Below are 17,059 nucleotides of genomic sequence, written 5' to 3'. Positions count from 1 at the left end.
CTCAAGATTGAGCTCTTTTCTACATTATGTGATAGTTTTTCGTCTGGCTGTTCATTGGAATTTAGATGTTAGCGATTTTTCAATCAAATGGTGCGCGATAGCAGATACGCTGCTTTTAGACCAAAGTTTACCAATGTCGTAAAAAATAAATCTTGAGTATGATTTTAAAGAAAATTTCGGAGTCGCAGGGTTCACATGTTGTGTCCATACGCCGCAAGTTTCATGGCGCTACCTGTGCGAAGTTCAGAGTTATGATTTCTTAATCGAGAGGGTGCATCTTCTTCATAACAATCTTAACCTAGAGTATTAAAAACATTTCAAATATTTATATACATTTTATTATCACAGTAAAAATCTACACAGAAACGACCATAAAATTTTCCTCATCTCTTTGCACCATATTAATACAGACTTTAATTTAAATAGTTAATGATATAGGGATTTATATAATATAATTAATATACAATTCAAAACAACCAGACAGACTGAGAAATGATAGATATGTTTGGTACGACTAGTGTTTTGGCATGTATTGTACTTTTTGAATTTCCATGGAGCAATCCTTACGTACAAATAACCTTCATATAATATTTAGATAACAAATATAATAAGATAAACCATTTAGGAACGGAACACAAATACTTTGGCTTAAAATTGAGGCCAGAATATTCCTATTACCTATTAATATTAATTGTTTTAGTTACAATTATTTATACCTTAACTTAACTATCTACCTACTTGTACCCGTTCTAGCCTTATGTGAACATATAAAAATGTAAAAATAAAATATAACTTCTGATAACCTATATACTGTTTACAGTCTAATTACATTAAAATGCTGTAATATAGTACAGTTTGCTTAATATATTTTCAGATGAAATGCATTTAAGGAATCGAAATTAACATAAAAAATGAATGAGCAAACGAGCAATTTCGAATAAACCCAAAATAAATGTAAGATAGAAGTCGCCTAAAGAATGAGAAAATATCTGAGGGTTTTGGGTAGGAAGTGAATATGTGAAAAAATGAAAATAAATAGCGACAATAGTGCGTGATATTGAGTAATTATCAAAGTTTTATCAGCAGTTTATAGTAAAATTCTAGTGCTAAAATAAGGAAAATTGCTAAAAATAAAAAAAATATATATTATAGTCAACAACAAAAATATGAAACCTGGAAATAAATGCTTCAAAATTTGGTAACAGATTATTTACCAATAGATTTGGTATCCTTTGCTTCAAAGGTGACAAAAATTTGAAAATTGTAAACTTTGGCTAAAGATCTCCAATAGAATTTAATATTGAATTTTTTGGCTTTTAAAATCTCGTCGGTTAACGAAAAATTTTTGAGCAAAATGGTAAGACGCTAAAAGGATTTTGCATTATCACTCGTTCGACTAGAACTTTTCGAAGTTTTCGTGGTTTTTTTTCGTCTGCCTTCATAATCTCTTCAGATCATATTTTTGAAGAATCTGTCGCCAAATTTTGTGAATATCATTTCCAAACAGCTTAAAAGCTTGACAAAGTTTTCAACAATCTGAGCTCTCGCTGCTTTGCTTAGATATTCAGAAAAGCCTAAAAAGTTTTATTATTTTAGCTTGCTAGTTTAGTAGAATCACTTCCTTCTAGCATCGAAATAAATACTTCAGTTTTCCTCGACACTGTACAAAATGCAATAAAGCGTTGCAGATGGAGCCGCATTTCTCAGCCACCTTAATTAAGTTGATCCTTAATAACCGAACCAGCGGTTCTCTTCTTAAGTAAACGATAATTTCACATTCAGTTTTACCCGCCGCCTGCCTCACTACCATACTTCGCATTTTCTCTCCGGGTTCATTTTGCTGCCCTTTCGACACTTAAACTCCTCACTGAACTCCTGCAGATTGCTAACAGCCCCGATCACTCTAAAGGGGGCTAAAGCATGAGGGTCTTTCTCTATTTCAAGGCGCGTGGCCTCCTTTGTGGTGGTAGCACACCAAACCTGCAGGCACATTGCAACATAACATCTGAAGATGCTTGAAAGAGTTTCAGAGACTTACCTGAGCAAACGCCACGAAAAATAGCTGCTTGTGATTCAGGGGCAACCCCGGTAGGCGTTCCGGTTCGGGTTTGCCCTTCATCAGGTCGAGGTATGCGTGGTAAGCAGCTTTGAGGCCTCCATTATCAGCTATATTTTCCCCCAGTGTCAGATTCCCATTGACTTTCGAGTCACCCATAGAGTAGTTGCCTTCAAGAATACAAATAATGAGGACTGTTTTTCTCCTGGTTGTTGGCGCTTACTGTATTGATCCACCACACATTTGGCTCTGTTCTTAAAGTTGGCCACCGTCTGGTTGTTCCACCAGTGATTCAAGTTGCCATTCTTGTCGTATTGTCGGCCCTGATCATCGAATCCATGGGTGAGTTCATGGCCCATCACCACGCCCATTCCCCCATAGTTGAGAGCATCTGGGAACGAGGGATTGTAGAAGGGGCTTTGCAGAATCCCGGCCGGAAACACCATTTGGTTCTTCGTCGGCGTGTAGTAGGCGTTAACAGTGGAGGGTACCATGACTGGACAGGGGATGGTTAGAAGGAAATGTTGCGCTTCAAACTTCACTTACGCCAGGTTGTTTTGTTCACTGGTTCGTTGATTTTCTCCAAATTCTTCTTCAAGTTGTAGTAGATTATGTTCACGTTGTTATCGAAGTAGGTATCAGGCCTTATAGTTAAGTTCTCGTATTTTGCGTCCAGATTATCAACGTCCTTGATAAATTCAGGGTAACCTAGAGGGTAAACGAGGATAAGTTCCATATGATGTTCCGTTGAGGCAAGCACATGAATAAATGAATGATTTGAACTGATCAACAAAACGAACGTTTCGCAGGCAAATTTTCTGTAACTTTGGAGCTGGATTAACTTGCGATTTGGTTCCTGTCTGAAGTGTTATTGAGCCCCACTTGTTTTTCTTTACTGGATATTAGAAATATCACTTTAAAACTGTTATGCGAACTTTCTAGCCGAAGAATTGGTGTGACCGTAATGAAATTTTAACATTATTACGACTGGAATGTTGTTTGCAGACTGTAAAAGTTTCATTTAGGTACGTGCTCCAATTTAATAGCAAGGAAGTTTCCTACCACAGAGTGCCCTTAAGTAAAAACGCTCATATTTAGGGCTACATTTACCAAACCGCCACAAATCAGAATTTAGTACAATTTTTATGAGATTTCCAGAATTTTAAGCTGCAAATAATTTGAACAGAGTGCGCAAATTTCATGTTGCCGTTTGGGCTACTTTAGAATTTTTGAATTTTTCAACCAAAGGGTACCATTAAGTAAAACGGCTATTTTCAGACCAACAATTTTTAAGTAGTCAAAAATCCGGATTTAGCGCGATTGTAAGGAATATTTCAAACGATTATGACTTAAATGTTGTTTGTAGACTCTAAAAGTTTCATGTTGCTACTTGCGTAGTCTTGTAGTCTAAAAGTTAGGAGTTTTCTAGACGGCGGGTACCCATAAGTGAAAACGCTCATTTTTACGCTAATGGTTATAATGCCGTCAAAAACCAGGATTTAGCACCATTGTTAGGAAACTCTCAAATTATTGCGATGCTAATGTTGTTTGCATGTTGTAAAAGTTTCATGTTTCCAGTTGCCCTAATTGAATAGTAAGAAGCTTTTCGACCAGAAGGGTCCGTGAGTCAAAATGCTCATTTTTGGCACACATTTTCCAACGCCTAAAAAATCAGGATTTAGTGCGATTGCAATGAAATTTTCAAATTGCTACACTTCTAACGTTGTTTGCAGACTGAAGCTTCCATATGAATACTCGCTTTAACTTATTAGTACGGAAATTTTCAACCAGAACTCATTTTTGAGACCACATTTATCAAACCGTTAAAAATCAGATTTTAGTACGATTCACTTGAGATTTGTAGAGTTTTAAACTTCAAATGGTTTCAACAGATTGTGAAATTTTCATGTTGCTACTTGCGCTCGTTTAGAATTCCCGATTTTTTAGCCAAAGGTACTACTTAGGGAAAAGGCGCATTTTCAGGCCAAGATTTTCCAAGTCGTAAAAAATCAGAAGTTAATACGATTGTAATGAAAATTCCAGCGTATTTCGATGCGAGTTTTGTCTAGCGACGATGAAAGTTTCATCTTGCCACTGGTTCTAATTTAATAGTAAAAAAACTTCAACCAGATGGTGCCCTTAAGCAAAAACGCTCATTTTTAGGGCCACATTTACCAAACCGACAAAAATCAGAATTGAGTACGATTTTTATGAGAGTGGCAGAGTTTTAAGTCATAAATCCTTTTGATGCACTGGGAAAGTTTGATGTTGCTACTTGCTCTAGTGTAAAAGTTAGGAATTTTTTAGCCAGCGAGTGCCCATGACAGAAATCCTAATTTTTAGGCCAACATTTACCAAACCCTCAAAAATTAGAATTTACTGTGATTTTCATGAAATTTGCCGAATTTCAAGCTTCAAATGCTCATCAACGGTGAAAATTTCATCGGGTTCTACAGGTTGTAGTAGATTATATTCACATTGTTGTCGAAGTAAGTATCCGGACTTAAAGTTAGGTTCTCATATTTTGCGTCCAGATTATCAACGTCCTTAATAAATTCAGGGTAACCTAAAGGGTAAAGGTAGATAAGTTCCATATGATGTCCCGTTGATGGAAATACATGAATAAATAAATAAATGATTTGAACTGATCAACAAAATGAACGTTTCGCAGTCAAATTTTCTCTAACTTTGGAGCTGGAAAACTCGCGATTTGGTTCCTGTCTGAAGTGTTATTGAGCCCCAATTGTTTGTCTGCACTGAGTATTAGAATTCTCATTTTACAACTGGTGAGTTTTGCGAAATTTAGCTCCTTGATTTCAAGCAATTCTTAGCTCTTTTGCTGAATCAGTTGCTTCGAAATAAAATCCTGTAACTTTTGACTCCATTACTAACCAATCATATCCGAAATGGCATCAGCTTTATCCAGAGCCACTTTTCTCGTTTGCTCGTCCATCCACTTCAAATTAACAAAATTGTTCTTAAATGCATTGCGGATATTGTCAATCATAATTTCGGCCTGCTCTTTCGACTGGGGATTGAAAACCTCCCTTACGAAAATAGCCCCTACGGCGAAGCCTGAAAATACTAGTTAATAACGCAACTTTTAAACCTTAAATGTCTTTACCCAGAACGTTATTAGTGTCCTGAATGCAATATCGCCATTGAGGTTCTTCGCTAGCATCTGAGCCCATCAGTGCCAGTCTCAAGCCTTTATAGGCATCTCTGAAGGGTTTGGACAAGTATGGGGAAAACGTCCTGATGGTTTGCCACACCAAATAGTTGTTGAGTGTTCTAAGAGTAACAAATATTGCATCAAAGATTTGCAAAAAGTGCTTCCTTCAAGCAAAATTTCGATTTTTGTTCATTATTTTCGGACCTCTGTTTTCAGTCAAAGATAAATTTTATTTTAACATAAACTATTATATACGATTATTTATACTTATTTTATCGCAGATTTATTCAATATATAATTTACCTACTTACATTTTTCCTTCTGTCGTATTCTCGTACTTCTGGATCAGCTGGCTTAGATTTCCCATGTACTCAGGCGCATAGATAATGATTTGTTGCTTCAAAGTGATCTTCTTCTGCACCAGCTTCATCGCGTTTTCGAAAAACTGTCTCCAATCTATCTGAAAAAGTGTTATTGTCAAAACTTAAAAAAAATCAGCTCTAATAAATCATATATTAAATAAATGAACATTTTTCAATTAAGAAATTATAGATCTTGATTTATTTACCACCATTGTTTCCTATAATTTTGCAGTAAAAACTTTGAAACATTGTACTGAAAATCTATTTTCAGTGTCCAGTTAAGTTATTAAATGTGCGTCGTAGTCCTTTAAGTTATGAACAAGTGGATTTATTCAATTAAACTGTTGAACTTAAATTTTGATGCATCACTTACAAAGTTGGCTTTTTCCTTTAAATCAGCCAAAGTCATTAAATGGTAGAGAGATTCGTCATCTCTTCTCAGCTCACTGGGCGTGGTTATGTTGGCCAGTTCAGTTTCAAAGGCGATTACTGCTTCCATCTGCTTAAGAGTTGCGTTTGGCTCACCTCCAAGAAGTACTCCAATCTATCATTATTAAGCAAAAATGTTAGTAAATTCCGGGTTTTTTTAGTGTTATCCACCCCAAAATCAAAAAAGCCACAAATCGGAGATACGTGAAAAAACATCTTACTCGGGGAATCCATAGAATGGATATTTTTCTATATAATGATTAAAAATGTAGTCTTCTAACCAGTGTTTGCGTTGATTGCTGCATTTTTCGAAAACAGAAAACTCGGCTATGGATTCTAACGAAAAAACTGCAACATTAAATTTCATAAATTGCCAAAAATCACGGAAAAGTGTGAGAAACTAACAACATTGTGCGCCTATAGAGCAAAGCTTGCCCTATGAAATAATTTTAAAAGTATCATTATACTAGTACCACTTCGATTAAGGATTTTTTTAAGGAAAACCAAAACCATATTTAAAAAAATCGCCAAATATCGCGAGCAAACCAATACTTACAGAGCTGGTAGAGCACAATTTACTGTACTTACTATTGCTGACTTTCTTAAACAAAGCCTAACAGTTCAAATGCCACAAAATGCAATAAACTTGAAAAATTGCCAAAGAGCGAGGAATTCCGCTAGTAAATCGATACTTCTAAAACTAATGAACGGAAATCTTCTCTACCTAACGCTCTACGAGGTATCCTTTTAACTGTCCCTCATTTGAATTGAAGAATTTTTGATAAAAAACTTTTCAGGCAAAATGTGGCAAATTGGATCCTGAAAAGTTAAAAAATCGCCAAAAATATAAGAATACCGGAAGAAAATTGCCACTTACAACACTAATAAAGGGAAATGTTCTCTATCGAATATGCTACAGGGCATTCTTCTAGATGGCCCTAGTTTTGAGTGATGAATTTTTGAAACAACTCCTAACGGGCAAAATTTCACAAATTGCAAGGTTCAAATCGTTGAAATGTAAAAAACTGCCATACATCAATGAATGGAGGTAGTAAATCAAAATTTACCGAGTCAATAATGCAAAACTTGGTCCTTCAATTGGATTGTCTGTATTTTTGTTACAATCGCTTTTGTATTGGTAAATTTGTGAACAAAACCAAATGCGCGAAACGTAGCAAATTGTCCCGCTGAAAGTTACGAATTTGCCAAAAATCCAGGAATCATGCTAGAAAATTAACAACTTGGTATTTAATAGAGCGAAATGTTCTCTACCAAATGCACTTAAAAGCGCTCTTTTGGCTAGTCCTGCATTTGATTGAAGCATTTTTGAAGCAAACCCTAACGGGCAAAATGCCACAAAGTGCAGCATTCAAATTTAAAAAATTATTAAAAATGAACAAAAGCCGCTGGAAAGCCAAAACTTACAGAAATAACAAAGTAAATCCTCTCTCTATTAAATCACATAACAGATAACCTTAGACTTAGTTCCCAGTTCCTTAAAAAAAAATGTTAAACTTGACAATCTGAAGCCCCATCGAAAACCGCTTTATTCACTTACCTTTGTCATATAAGCCAAATAAGCGTCCAGAATCTTCCGATGCTCATCAGTCTTGTTCAGGTAGTTGTCTCTAGTTGGAAGAGCCAAACCGCTTTGGTCGAGCTGTAAAACATGCCGGGAAGAGTTCCGATCATCCTCACCAACTCCATAGGAAAACAGAGCCCCAATCGCATACTTGTTTTGAACGATTTGCAAAGTATTTTGCAAGGTCCAGTCTGAAGGAACAGATTGTTCAATTTAGTTTGCTCCAGGCGATTATCTCAGTTGATTGCTTACTATTAACGTCGTAATCCGGAGTGCTAACATACCAGCCTCCAAGTTTGGCAAGCAGATCAAGCATAGGCTTGGATCCAAGCGTTTCTACAGTATCATTCGTGTCCAGGCAGGATTCGTAGTACATTTTCGCCTTTCTTTCCGCTTTGGATTTGAACGTATCGATCGATTTCTCTGGAAGAGGCAACTGGAGAAATTAATCCAGCTCATTCTTGGTCAGCTTGATAAGGCGTTACCTAAAACGTGTTTGATGACCAAATAATTTTCCTGTGCCAGTTTCATGAAAGTGCCCCAGTTCTTTTTGCCTTCGGGCACTGGATTGGCGTTCACCCATCCTTTGCACGAGTAGGAGTAAAAGTCATCGCATGGATCAATGGAAAAGTCCATCGAATCTAAAATGTGGCTGGCAATGTGCACACAACTACGATTCAAACAGGGCTGATCCATTTCTATGCCCGAATGCTTCACCTGGAAAAGGACAAAAATATGTTTATTGCGTACAAGTCCTAAAGCATCCGATTTAGGGAGATTATTTTTCGTCTGCCTGCCCGAAACGCAGCTAAGTTTAAAAAGGATCTCTTATTGCTATTGCTTCGCTTCACTTCGCATTATTGTGCGCGCTCCATATATTTTGAACTTGTTTTTTTGTTGTTAAAAATGGGTTTTGCAACAATCGCAAAACCAATGTTTTGGATATTTTCCTGCCAATCAAGTGCCCAGGAAAAATGGGACATAAAGTTCCAAGCATACATTTACCTGTTGATAAAACGATATGAGAGATAAGTGCATGGTTAAATATTAGCGTCAGGCGACCTGAACGCGCAAATATTAACAGATCAGATATCTAACAGCTAGGCAAATATTTTCAACATTTGAATATGAATTCTGTACAATATTAATGAAATGATGCAGTAAAAATGAAAAATTACGATGCTGCTTAATGGGGGAGTTTCTTGTTAAAGTTATTTGTTAAATTGCCGACGTTTTGCCATCTATTTTGGCATCCGCAGGTCACAATAAATAATCATTGGCAATTTTTTCAATAATTTAGTGTAGCGATTTGCTGAGTTTTACCCGTCATCACTCAATTAAAACGAAGTCTGGTTAAAATGATGCCTTTTATAGCATTGGATAGAGAACATTTCGCTCTATCTGTTCTGCGAATGTTTATTTGGTCACCATATTTTTGTATATTTTTCAATGTTGCAATTAATCCCAGTTAGGGACGATAAAATTAATCTGCGGCTTAGTTAGGGGGGTGGTTTTTAAAGCATTGGATAGAGTACATTTCGGTTTATTGATTCTGTAACAATTCTTTTAGTTACAATATTCCGCCTTCTTTAGCAATTTTTTGCAATTTGGATGTTGCAATTTGCGGCATTTTACCCGTTCCGTAATTGACGAGTTAAAATTAAGACCAGTTAGAGGGATGCCTTTTAGGGCATTTAATAGAGAAAATTCCGTTCTATTGGTTCGGAAATTTTCAATTTGCACGCGATATTCCTCAATTTTTTTGCTATTTATTAATTACAATGTTGCGATTTTGATTAAAAAATTGATGAACCGAACTAACCCCCAAACAGTTAAAAAGGAACCTTCTTAGGTAGTTGCATAGAGAAATATTCGTTTTTTGAGTTCTGAAAGTGCCGCTTGCAATTTTCTTCGCTTTTGGGCAATTTTTGAAATTTGAATGTGGTAATTTGTTGTATTTCGCCCAGTAGGTAGGTATTGTTTAAAATATTTATCAATCAATCTTAGAGATAGGTCGATATTGTTTCTGTAAGTGTCGATGTATTCGCGATAGTCATCAATCCTTGGGATTTTTTTAAATTTGAATGTTGCAAATTGCTGATAAAATTCGTCTATTTTTGGCAATTTTTTAAATTTGAGTGTTGGATTTGTCACATATTGCGCGTTAGATTTTTTTCCAAAAATTCAACTCTCAAACTGAAGGTTAGTGAGAAGAATGTTTTTTACAGCATTTGATAAAGATTATGTGGCTTTATTGGTTTTGTAAGTATTGGCGTACTGCCAATAATCGTCAATATTTGACAATTTTTTAAATTTGAATGTTGCAATTGAGCGTTCGGTTTTGTTTCAAAAATTCATCAAGCAAAATTGGGGGTAGTAAAAAAAGGGTTCTTAACGCATTCGATAGAGCGCGTTTCTCTCTAATAGCTGAGAAAGTTTGAATTTTCTGGAAAAAATCGTCTATTTTTTGGCAATTTTTTAAATTTGAATATTGCAATTTGTCACATTTTGCGCGTTAGATTTTTTCCAAAAATTCAACTCTCAAACTGAAGACTAGTTAGAAGCATGCTTTTTACATCATTCGATAGAGAATATGTGACTTTTTTGGTTTTGTGAGTATTGAGGTACTGTCGATAATGGTCAATGATTGACTATTTTTTAAATTTAAATGTTGCAATTTGCCGCGTTTCGAGCGTTTAGTTATGTTTCAAAAATTCATCAAGGAAATGTGGGGGTAGCGCAAAAAAAACTTGTAAAAACATTCCATAGAGCGCGTTTCTCGCTTTTAGTTCTGAAAGTTTGAATTTGCTTGCAAGATTAGTCTATATTTGGCAATTTTGTAAAATTGAATGTTGCGACTTGTCACATTTAACGCGTTAGATTTTCTTTTAAAAGTTCAGCAATCAAACTGAAAGCTACATATAAGAATGCTTTTTACATTATTTGATAGAGAATATGTGGCTTTATTGGTTTTGTAAGTATTGACGTACTGCCGATAATCGTGGATGCTTCACTATTTTTTTAATTTGAATGTTGCAACTTGGCGCGGATCGTGCGTTCGGTTTCGCTTCAAAAATTCATGAAGCTAAATTGGGGATAGTGCGAAATAAACTTCTTAAATGATTCAATAGAGCGCGTTTCTCTCTAAGAGGCCTGAAAGTTTGAATTTGCTAACAAAATTTGTCTAGTTTTGGCAATTTTTTAAATTTGAGTGTTGCGATTTGTCACATTTCGCGCGTTAGGTTTACTTCCAAAAATTCAGCAACCAAACTGAAGGCTAGTTAGAAGCATTTACATCATTTGATAGAAAATATGTGGCTTTATTGGTCTTCTAAGTATTGATTTGAAGATTGATTGATTGAAGCTTGACAACTTTTTTTTAAATTTCAATGTTGCAATTTGCCGCATGTCGAGCGTTCGATTTTGTTTCAAAAATTTATCAATAAAAATTGGGGGTAGTGCGAAAAAAAATCATTAAAGCAATCGATAGAACGCGTTTCTCTCTATTAGCTCTGAATGCTTGAATTTGCTGGGCTATATTTCTCTATTTTTGGCAATTTTTTAAATTCGAATGTAGCATTTTGTCACATTTCGCGCATTAGGTTTTGTTCACCAATCAAAAGTAGTCCTACACCGGCCTTAGTTTCCACACTGTTTGAAATCCTATTATTAAATCAAGTTCAAGAATGTGTATTTTGAATTTCCTAAGGTAATTTTCAAGAACCTGTTTTCAGTATTAAGAAAACTTACTTTGGCCTGTTCGAGCTGATGTTCGACCACATTGACGACAATAGACAGTGCTATAACCACCATGAACAAAAAGGCAGTTAGAAAAAGAAGAATCCTTTCCATAGTGGATCTTACTTGCCATAGTTTGGCGCCTGGATGATACCTTATGTGGGTAGCACTTGTACTTATTCCTAAAAAAATCGCACATACATCAAGACAAAACAAGCTAAAACCAGTGGAACCAAAAGCTTTTTGAATTCGATAAAGAAGTTCTTCAGATGCTGGGTATTAAGCATCTTGCAAATTATATAAATATTTCATAATTTTATAATCTAAACCTACTGAAAACGATTCATGGACTCCCAGGTAAACCTGGGGATATAATTGACAAATTCAACCATGAAAACCCAATTTACCTTCGGTTAACTGCACACTGTTTACACTGTCGTCGTCGCCAAAATCTGCATTTGAATACCTGGTCATCTGGAAAGAGAAAACATGCCAAGGACTTAAAAAATCAATCAGTTTCCGCAATTTTTCTCTCAATAGAGAAATATTTGCTCTCCCACGAAAGCGGAATACGCGCGAATCATCATCAAATGTAATTTGATCGTTTAGTATGGATTCGCTGGAAAATTTTACTTATGAGCGTTTTCCAGACGCTCCTTTTGGCTAAAATGGTTACAAAACTAACTTACAGAATCGTATCGTCCAAAGCAGTTGATTTTCCTGAAGAAGTCCATTGTGAATGCACGCAAAACCGGATCGATCCTCACTAACTCACGTCACTTACAACAAAGAACCAAAAACAACATTCGCAGCTAAAAATAACTGGAAAATATGGCTAGTATACCGAACACTCCAAATAAACTGAGCCTGGATATGTTAAAACTGTTGGTGGGTAATCTTTCTTATCGTTTATCAGATAAATTAAATATTAAACATGCGGGCTGAACGTGCGGTGGATCCAGAACGCACTAATTATGCTTTAGAGTAGTTTTTCCCATGCCACTGGCAGCATATTTAAACAATATTGATTGTCAGAAAAGAATGCACCTAAACACTGTGGATGAAACCAAGTCGAAGACTAAAGTGTGAGCAAATACGGAAAACTGTAACTAATAATTAGCGCAAAAACGGAACGAATTATAGGAATGCTCCAAGTGCATTGCATGACGTCAAAGGAATTAATGAAACTCGATTCCTGCGGACATTGAATGAGCGGCGTGCGTCAGTGATGATTAATTAAAAAAGTGCGCCACAAACAGTCGATTAATCAGCAACAATCCCTCAGGACTAAACGGAATTTGGCGTTCCCAAGTAGGGTGTTTGATGGGCGCGTCTGGAAAAGAAGCTCATTTATTTATATTCCAAAACTGAAATATGCATCATTTATCGCCCAAAACTGAAGTATGTAGTGTATTTAGTATTGCTTTTATTTGGCCGCACTGAGAGCATGACTTTGTCGCAAAAGCTAGACAATGCGCGTTTTAGTCAAAGCATTTTAACGGTCCCAAAGAAATGAGTTCGAAAATTCAGCGATTTTTCAAGTTTCATGTTATTTGGGAATGATTTTGGAATCTCGGAAAAGTGATAAAACTACTGGGAAATATGCTTTTTTAAGTCATAGCAAGTAAGAAATTTCCCCGCTCTTATCCATCGTCTAAGCCATTTTTGCTTCCATCTCTTTAGGGGTTAGGAATTCCTGATCAAGCCAATGGAGTAAAAGTTGGTTCTTGAGACGCTCTTTCAAACGGTTATTACGACTAATTTAATATTTTTTATCGTTTCCGCAATTTTCCTACGTAAACTTGCGCATCCCCTAAAAAGTTAACATTTTCGCTTCCAACTTTGAAACGCTTATGAATTCCCACTAGACCTTAATCAGTGAAAAATACTTCTCAAAAAGGTTCTTTTGACTGATTGGAAGTTTCCAACCGTTTCGGAGATATAGGGAGTTATAAGCTCGAATAACCCCAAAATGACTGCATTTTTGCTTCTGCCCCTTTAGAGGTTAGAAATTCTGGATCAACCAGAGTAATGTATGGAAAGCTCTCGAAGCGCTCTTGATAAAAGGTCAGTACGACTAATCAGCAATTTTTAACCGTTTCCCAGATATTCTTTCTCAAACTGGCACATATGTCTAAATTTGGACTTTTCACTTCTACTGTTGAAACGCTAATGAATTCTTGATAAAACCTGCCCAGCAGAGGATAGCTCTTAAAAGGGGCTATCGAAATGGTCCTGAGGTCTGATAGAATATTTCCAACTGTTGCGGAGATATGGAGGGTTCTAGGCTTTGATGGCCCCAAAATGACTACATTTTGGCTTCTATCTCTTTAGAGGTTAGGAATTCTGGATCAGAACTGGTGAGCTATGAAAATCTCTCGAAGGGCTCTTTCTAAAAGATCATTATGACTTTTTAGATATTTCTGAAGATTTTCGCGATATGCGGCTTAAACTTGCATATAACTCAAAATGTTAACATTTTCGCTTCAATCTTTGAAACAGTAATAAATTGAGCATAAAACCTTCTTAGTGAAAGATCGCCCACGAAGTCTTCGTTTCGAAGTTTCAGAGATATAGGGCGTGTTATGCATAATTGGCCTAAAAATTGTATGTTCTTGATTCTAGCTTTTTGAAAGTTAGGAATTTCTGATACAACCTTAATGCTGAAAAATAGTCCTCAACATAGGCTATCGGAACGGTCATTACAGCTGTTCAGAAATGTTCAACCCTTTCGGCGATATGACGGTTGGAAACTTTCAGACGCTAAAAAAGGGGCAAAGCCCTAGTTGGATCTGAAATGTTTTTATACCAGAATAAAGCCCAATAAATACGCTTGCAAAAATATACTCTGCGATATTCTCAGTCGTTTTTCCGGCACCAATATCGCAAAAGTCGCCAAATTCTGGGACCCAAAAACTGATTGAATACCATAAGTGTGTGCAAAGTATCAGCTCGATATCTTCAAAAATGCGCTTAGTGTCTAAACGGAAAAATAGAAGTTTTACGTCCTTAAGTCGAGCGGTTTTTTATGCAAAATCTGGCAATTTTCTGAAGTCAGATCGGCAGCCTTTTAACCAGATTTTTGCTGGCGAATAACAACCATTTTTTGATAATTTGTCCGTCTTTCGTTCATTCATTCGCGCCGTATAAATAGACCCAATCAAAAAAACTCCCCAACTGTGTTATTTCCATCCAATTCAATTAGGTTTTCGATTTGATTGCTTTATTGGAAGGCTTCAATTTCCAGCCAAACAAATTAACTGGCGGTTTGTACTGGCTGAATCCAGATAAAACACCAGCGGATGTGAATACATTTCCATTCAATATACAGGAAAATGCCCAAAAAATGCAGGTTTTCTGTGAAAAAGATTGATACTTTTTATTGCGACGAAGCGGTTTGGAAACTGTCGCTTTCCAGCTACAAAAAAGCACACAAGAATAAAAAGATGAAACCCTTTTCAACTTCTTGTTGAAATTTTTGTTTTTTCAGTCCATTAAATCCCAAGTTCTAGATCGATTGTTTGAAAAACTATCATTATTTTTCATTCATTTCAGTCATAAATATTGCGTGATGCAAGTGTAGAAGTTTTATTTTTCTTCATAAAATACGAACTGATTTCAAAAAAATTCACAGAAACTGGCAACTGCTTTACAAAATGTAGATATTTTTCCACACTTCCGCGATTTGAAACAATTTGATCAAAGACTCACGTGATACCATCAAATTTCCATCTATAGAAAAAGAACAATTAGTACGTCACTGCCAAAACGCTTGGGACAAACAAACATTCGAAGCGCTAATTGCTTTTTATTCAAATTTACTTAAGAAAAATTCAAACAGTTGATGATAAAAATCGGATTTTCGCTAAAAGTGTTTCGCATAAAACTAACTAGTAAAACAAATAAACTAAGTGAAGTGGTTTTACTGACCAAAGAGCGGTTTTGTGTCCGATTAGATTCAAACACTTCTATACCTTTTCATGCATCCTTTGCGAAATAGTGTGTACAATTTTCATTATGGCTGATACATCTGGATGCACTGGGATTAAAGGTCATCAACACTCCAAGACACTAAACCAATATACAAATGCAATGTTTACGACACGAACATCCACATCTCGTCTCTTAGCGCGTATGAAAAGCTCTGCCCGCATAAAACCGCAAATATGGTTCACATCCTGGCTATAATTTTAATGTTTAATAACAAATTTAATGTCTTTTAAGGTTGCGGGAGTCTATTCTAGAACAAGAAGGCCGGAGGCATTTTATGGAAGTCGGTCGAGCCTGTAGCTGTTGAGTTGGAGGAAACCTTTTTTTGGTAGAATGCAAGAGAGTCAATTAAATTGCATTTTTTTATTGTTTTATTAGGTATTTCTTGCTCTAAACGTTCAATTAAGAGCAGTGATAATTAACCGACTAAGTAATGTCGAAGTCGTGCTGTAAAACGGTTGAACAGAAAAATTTAATTTAATTTAAAAAAATGCAGCTGAGAAAATTTTTCAGCAATCGACTCCCGAGCATTTTCGCAGGTTTTGACGTAAGCATCCATTTCCGGATGGCCGACCATCTCAATTTGCCATTGATGTGTACCGAAGTAATTTTCTGATTTCGGCCGGCAAATGCGCTAATTGCGCTAACAAATGCAACTACTCACCTTGGCGGTCATTTTTCGTAAGCGGCAGCTACTAAAACTACACAAAATTGCACCCACAAGCTGATTTTGTTATGATGTCGACGCCCTGCGTCGCGACGCTTTCCTGAACGACGTGCGCCGCGTTACAGTGGATAAAACTCGTCTGCCATTGAACAAAATTCCAATCAGACTGAATTTCAACAGCAAAATTTAGTTTTTTTGGAACCAGTTCGAATTCAGAGTTCAGTAATTCCTCCTGCATTTTATTACTGTATTCAATGCACGAAATAAATCAAATATACAGAGTGGTGCAACCAAGATTTAGCTGAGACATTGTTGGATTGGATACCGTGGTGCAATTGAAAGGCCACCTAAAACACCCGACTTGACACTAATTGACTTTTTCCTATTGTCATGTTAAGGCTGAAGTTTACAAACAGGCCCCAACATGAGCTGCAACAGCTGAAGACATGAAAACAAGAATAAGGCAGTTTTCGAAATGTTTCAGTACAAAACTTCAGAAAATGTAAAAATGTCCCTTTGTGGGAGGTAAAATGTGTTTAATACTATTGGAAATATTTTTTGCCAACATTTTCCGCATCATTTCACTGGGAAAGCCTTATCGATCGAACCATAGCCAATAGATAAAATGTTTCCCGGCATTGGATGTTCTAAACATCGAAAATTGAGGGAATATTTACGAGTGCATTATGGATTTTCGTACATTCAAAGTGCACATATGTTAAAGGAGCGTCACTGTAAAACCACATGTTATTTGCGCCTTTTGTCTGTAAAGTTCGAGTTTTACACGCATTTTACGGCCTAATTATGATTATCAGTAAACTTGTTGGTTGTTTAGTTGTTAAAAACAATTAGAATTCGGTTTCATCAGGAAGACGGCAATTTATGGAACTTTGCAATTGTTTAATTGAGGATTGTGGTCAAAGTGGATGTTTATCCGCTAAAACAATTTTATGGTTTTTCAACACTTAAGCCACAAAACGTTTCAAAAATGTTCGATTCATCCCATTTTTGTTAAGGATTTCTTGTCGAGAACAGATTTTCGGATTATTCAGCCGGCGTGAAG

The 17,059-nt window shown here is 36.1% G+C and overlaps 1 protein-coding gene across 5 annotated transcripts; it reads right to left on the bottom strand.

Moving 5' to 3' along the window:
* Positions 1-322: 322 nt before the first annotated feature.
* LOC125502302 (endothelin-converting enzyme homolog) lies at positions 323-16,116 on the bottom strand. 5 transcript variants are annotated; one of them, XM_048668781.1, is made up of 14 exons: positions 15,994-16,116; positions 11,747-11,813; positions 11,352-11,521; positions 8,087-8,318; positions 7,854-8,024; positions 7,578-7,792; positions 5,964-6,134; positions 5,540-5,688; positions 5,181-5,347; positions 4,949-5,131; positions 2,603-2,764; positions 2,280-2,552; positions 2,039-2,226; positions 323-1,980 (listed from the first exon to the last, which is right to left on the bottom strand). In XM_048668781.1, exons 1-14 carry the CDS (start codon positions 16,003-16,005, stop codon positions 1,804-1,806), a joined length of 2,337 nt encoding a protein of 778 aa, XP_048524738.1. In that variant the 5' UTR covers positions 16,006-16,116; the 3' UTR covers positions 323-1,803. The 5 variants fall into 5 exon arrangements, with proteins under 5 accessions (XP_048524738.1, XP_048524737.1, XP_048524736.1 ...); XM_048668780.1 differs by lacking the exon at positions 15,994-16,116 and adding an exon at positions 15,314-15,488; XM_048668779.1 differs by lacking the exon at positions 15,994-16,116 and adding an exon at positions 12,029-12,492.
* Between the last annotated feature and the right edge of the window lie 943 nt (positions 16,117-17,059).

Source organism: Dendroctonus ponderosae, unplaced genomic scaffold, assembly GCF_020466585.1.
Source record: "Dendroctonus ponderosae isolate FM_Combo_2020 unplaced genomic scaffold, Dpon_F_20191213v2 Dpon_F_20191213_77, whole genome shotgun sequence".
NCBI lineage: Eukaryota > Metazoa > Arthropoda > Insecta > Coleoptera > Curculionidae > Dendroctonus > Dendroctonus ponderosae.
This window is presented reverse-complemented; position numbering and strand designations above follow the sequence as displayed.

Coding starts and splice junctions, on each gene's coding strand:
- LOC125502302 (XM_048668779.1), bottom strand. CDS start 12,073: ATGGACTTCTTCAGGAAAATCAACTGCTTTGGACGATACGATTCT. Junction 11,814..12,028: donor GCTTTGGACGATACGATTCT/GTAAGTTAGTTT, acceptor TTCTCTTTCCAG/ATGACCAGGTATTCAAATGC. Junction 2,765..4,948: donor TGCCATTTCGGATATGATTG/GTTAGTAATGGA, acceptor TTTACCCTCTAG/GTTACCCTGAATTTATCAAG.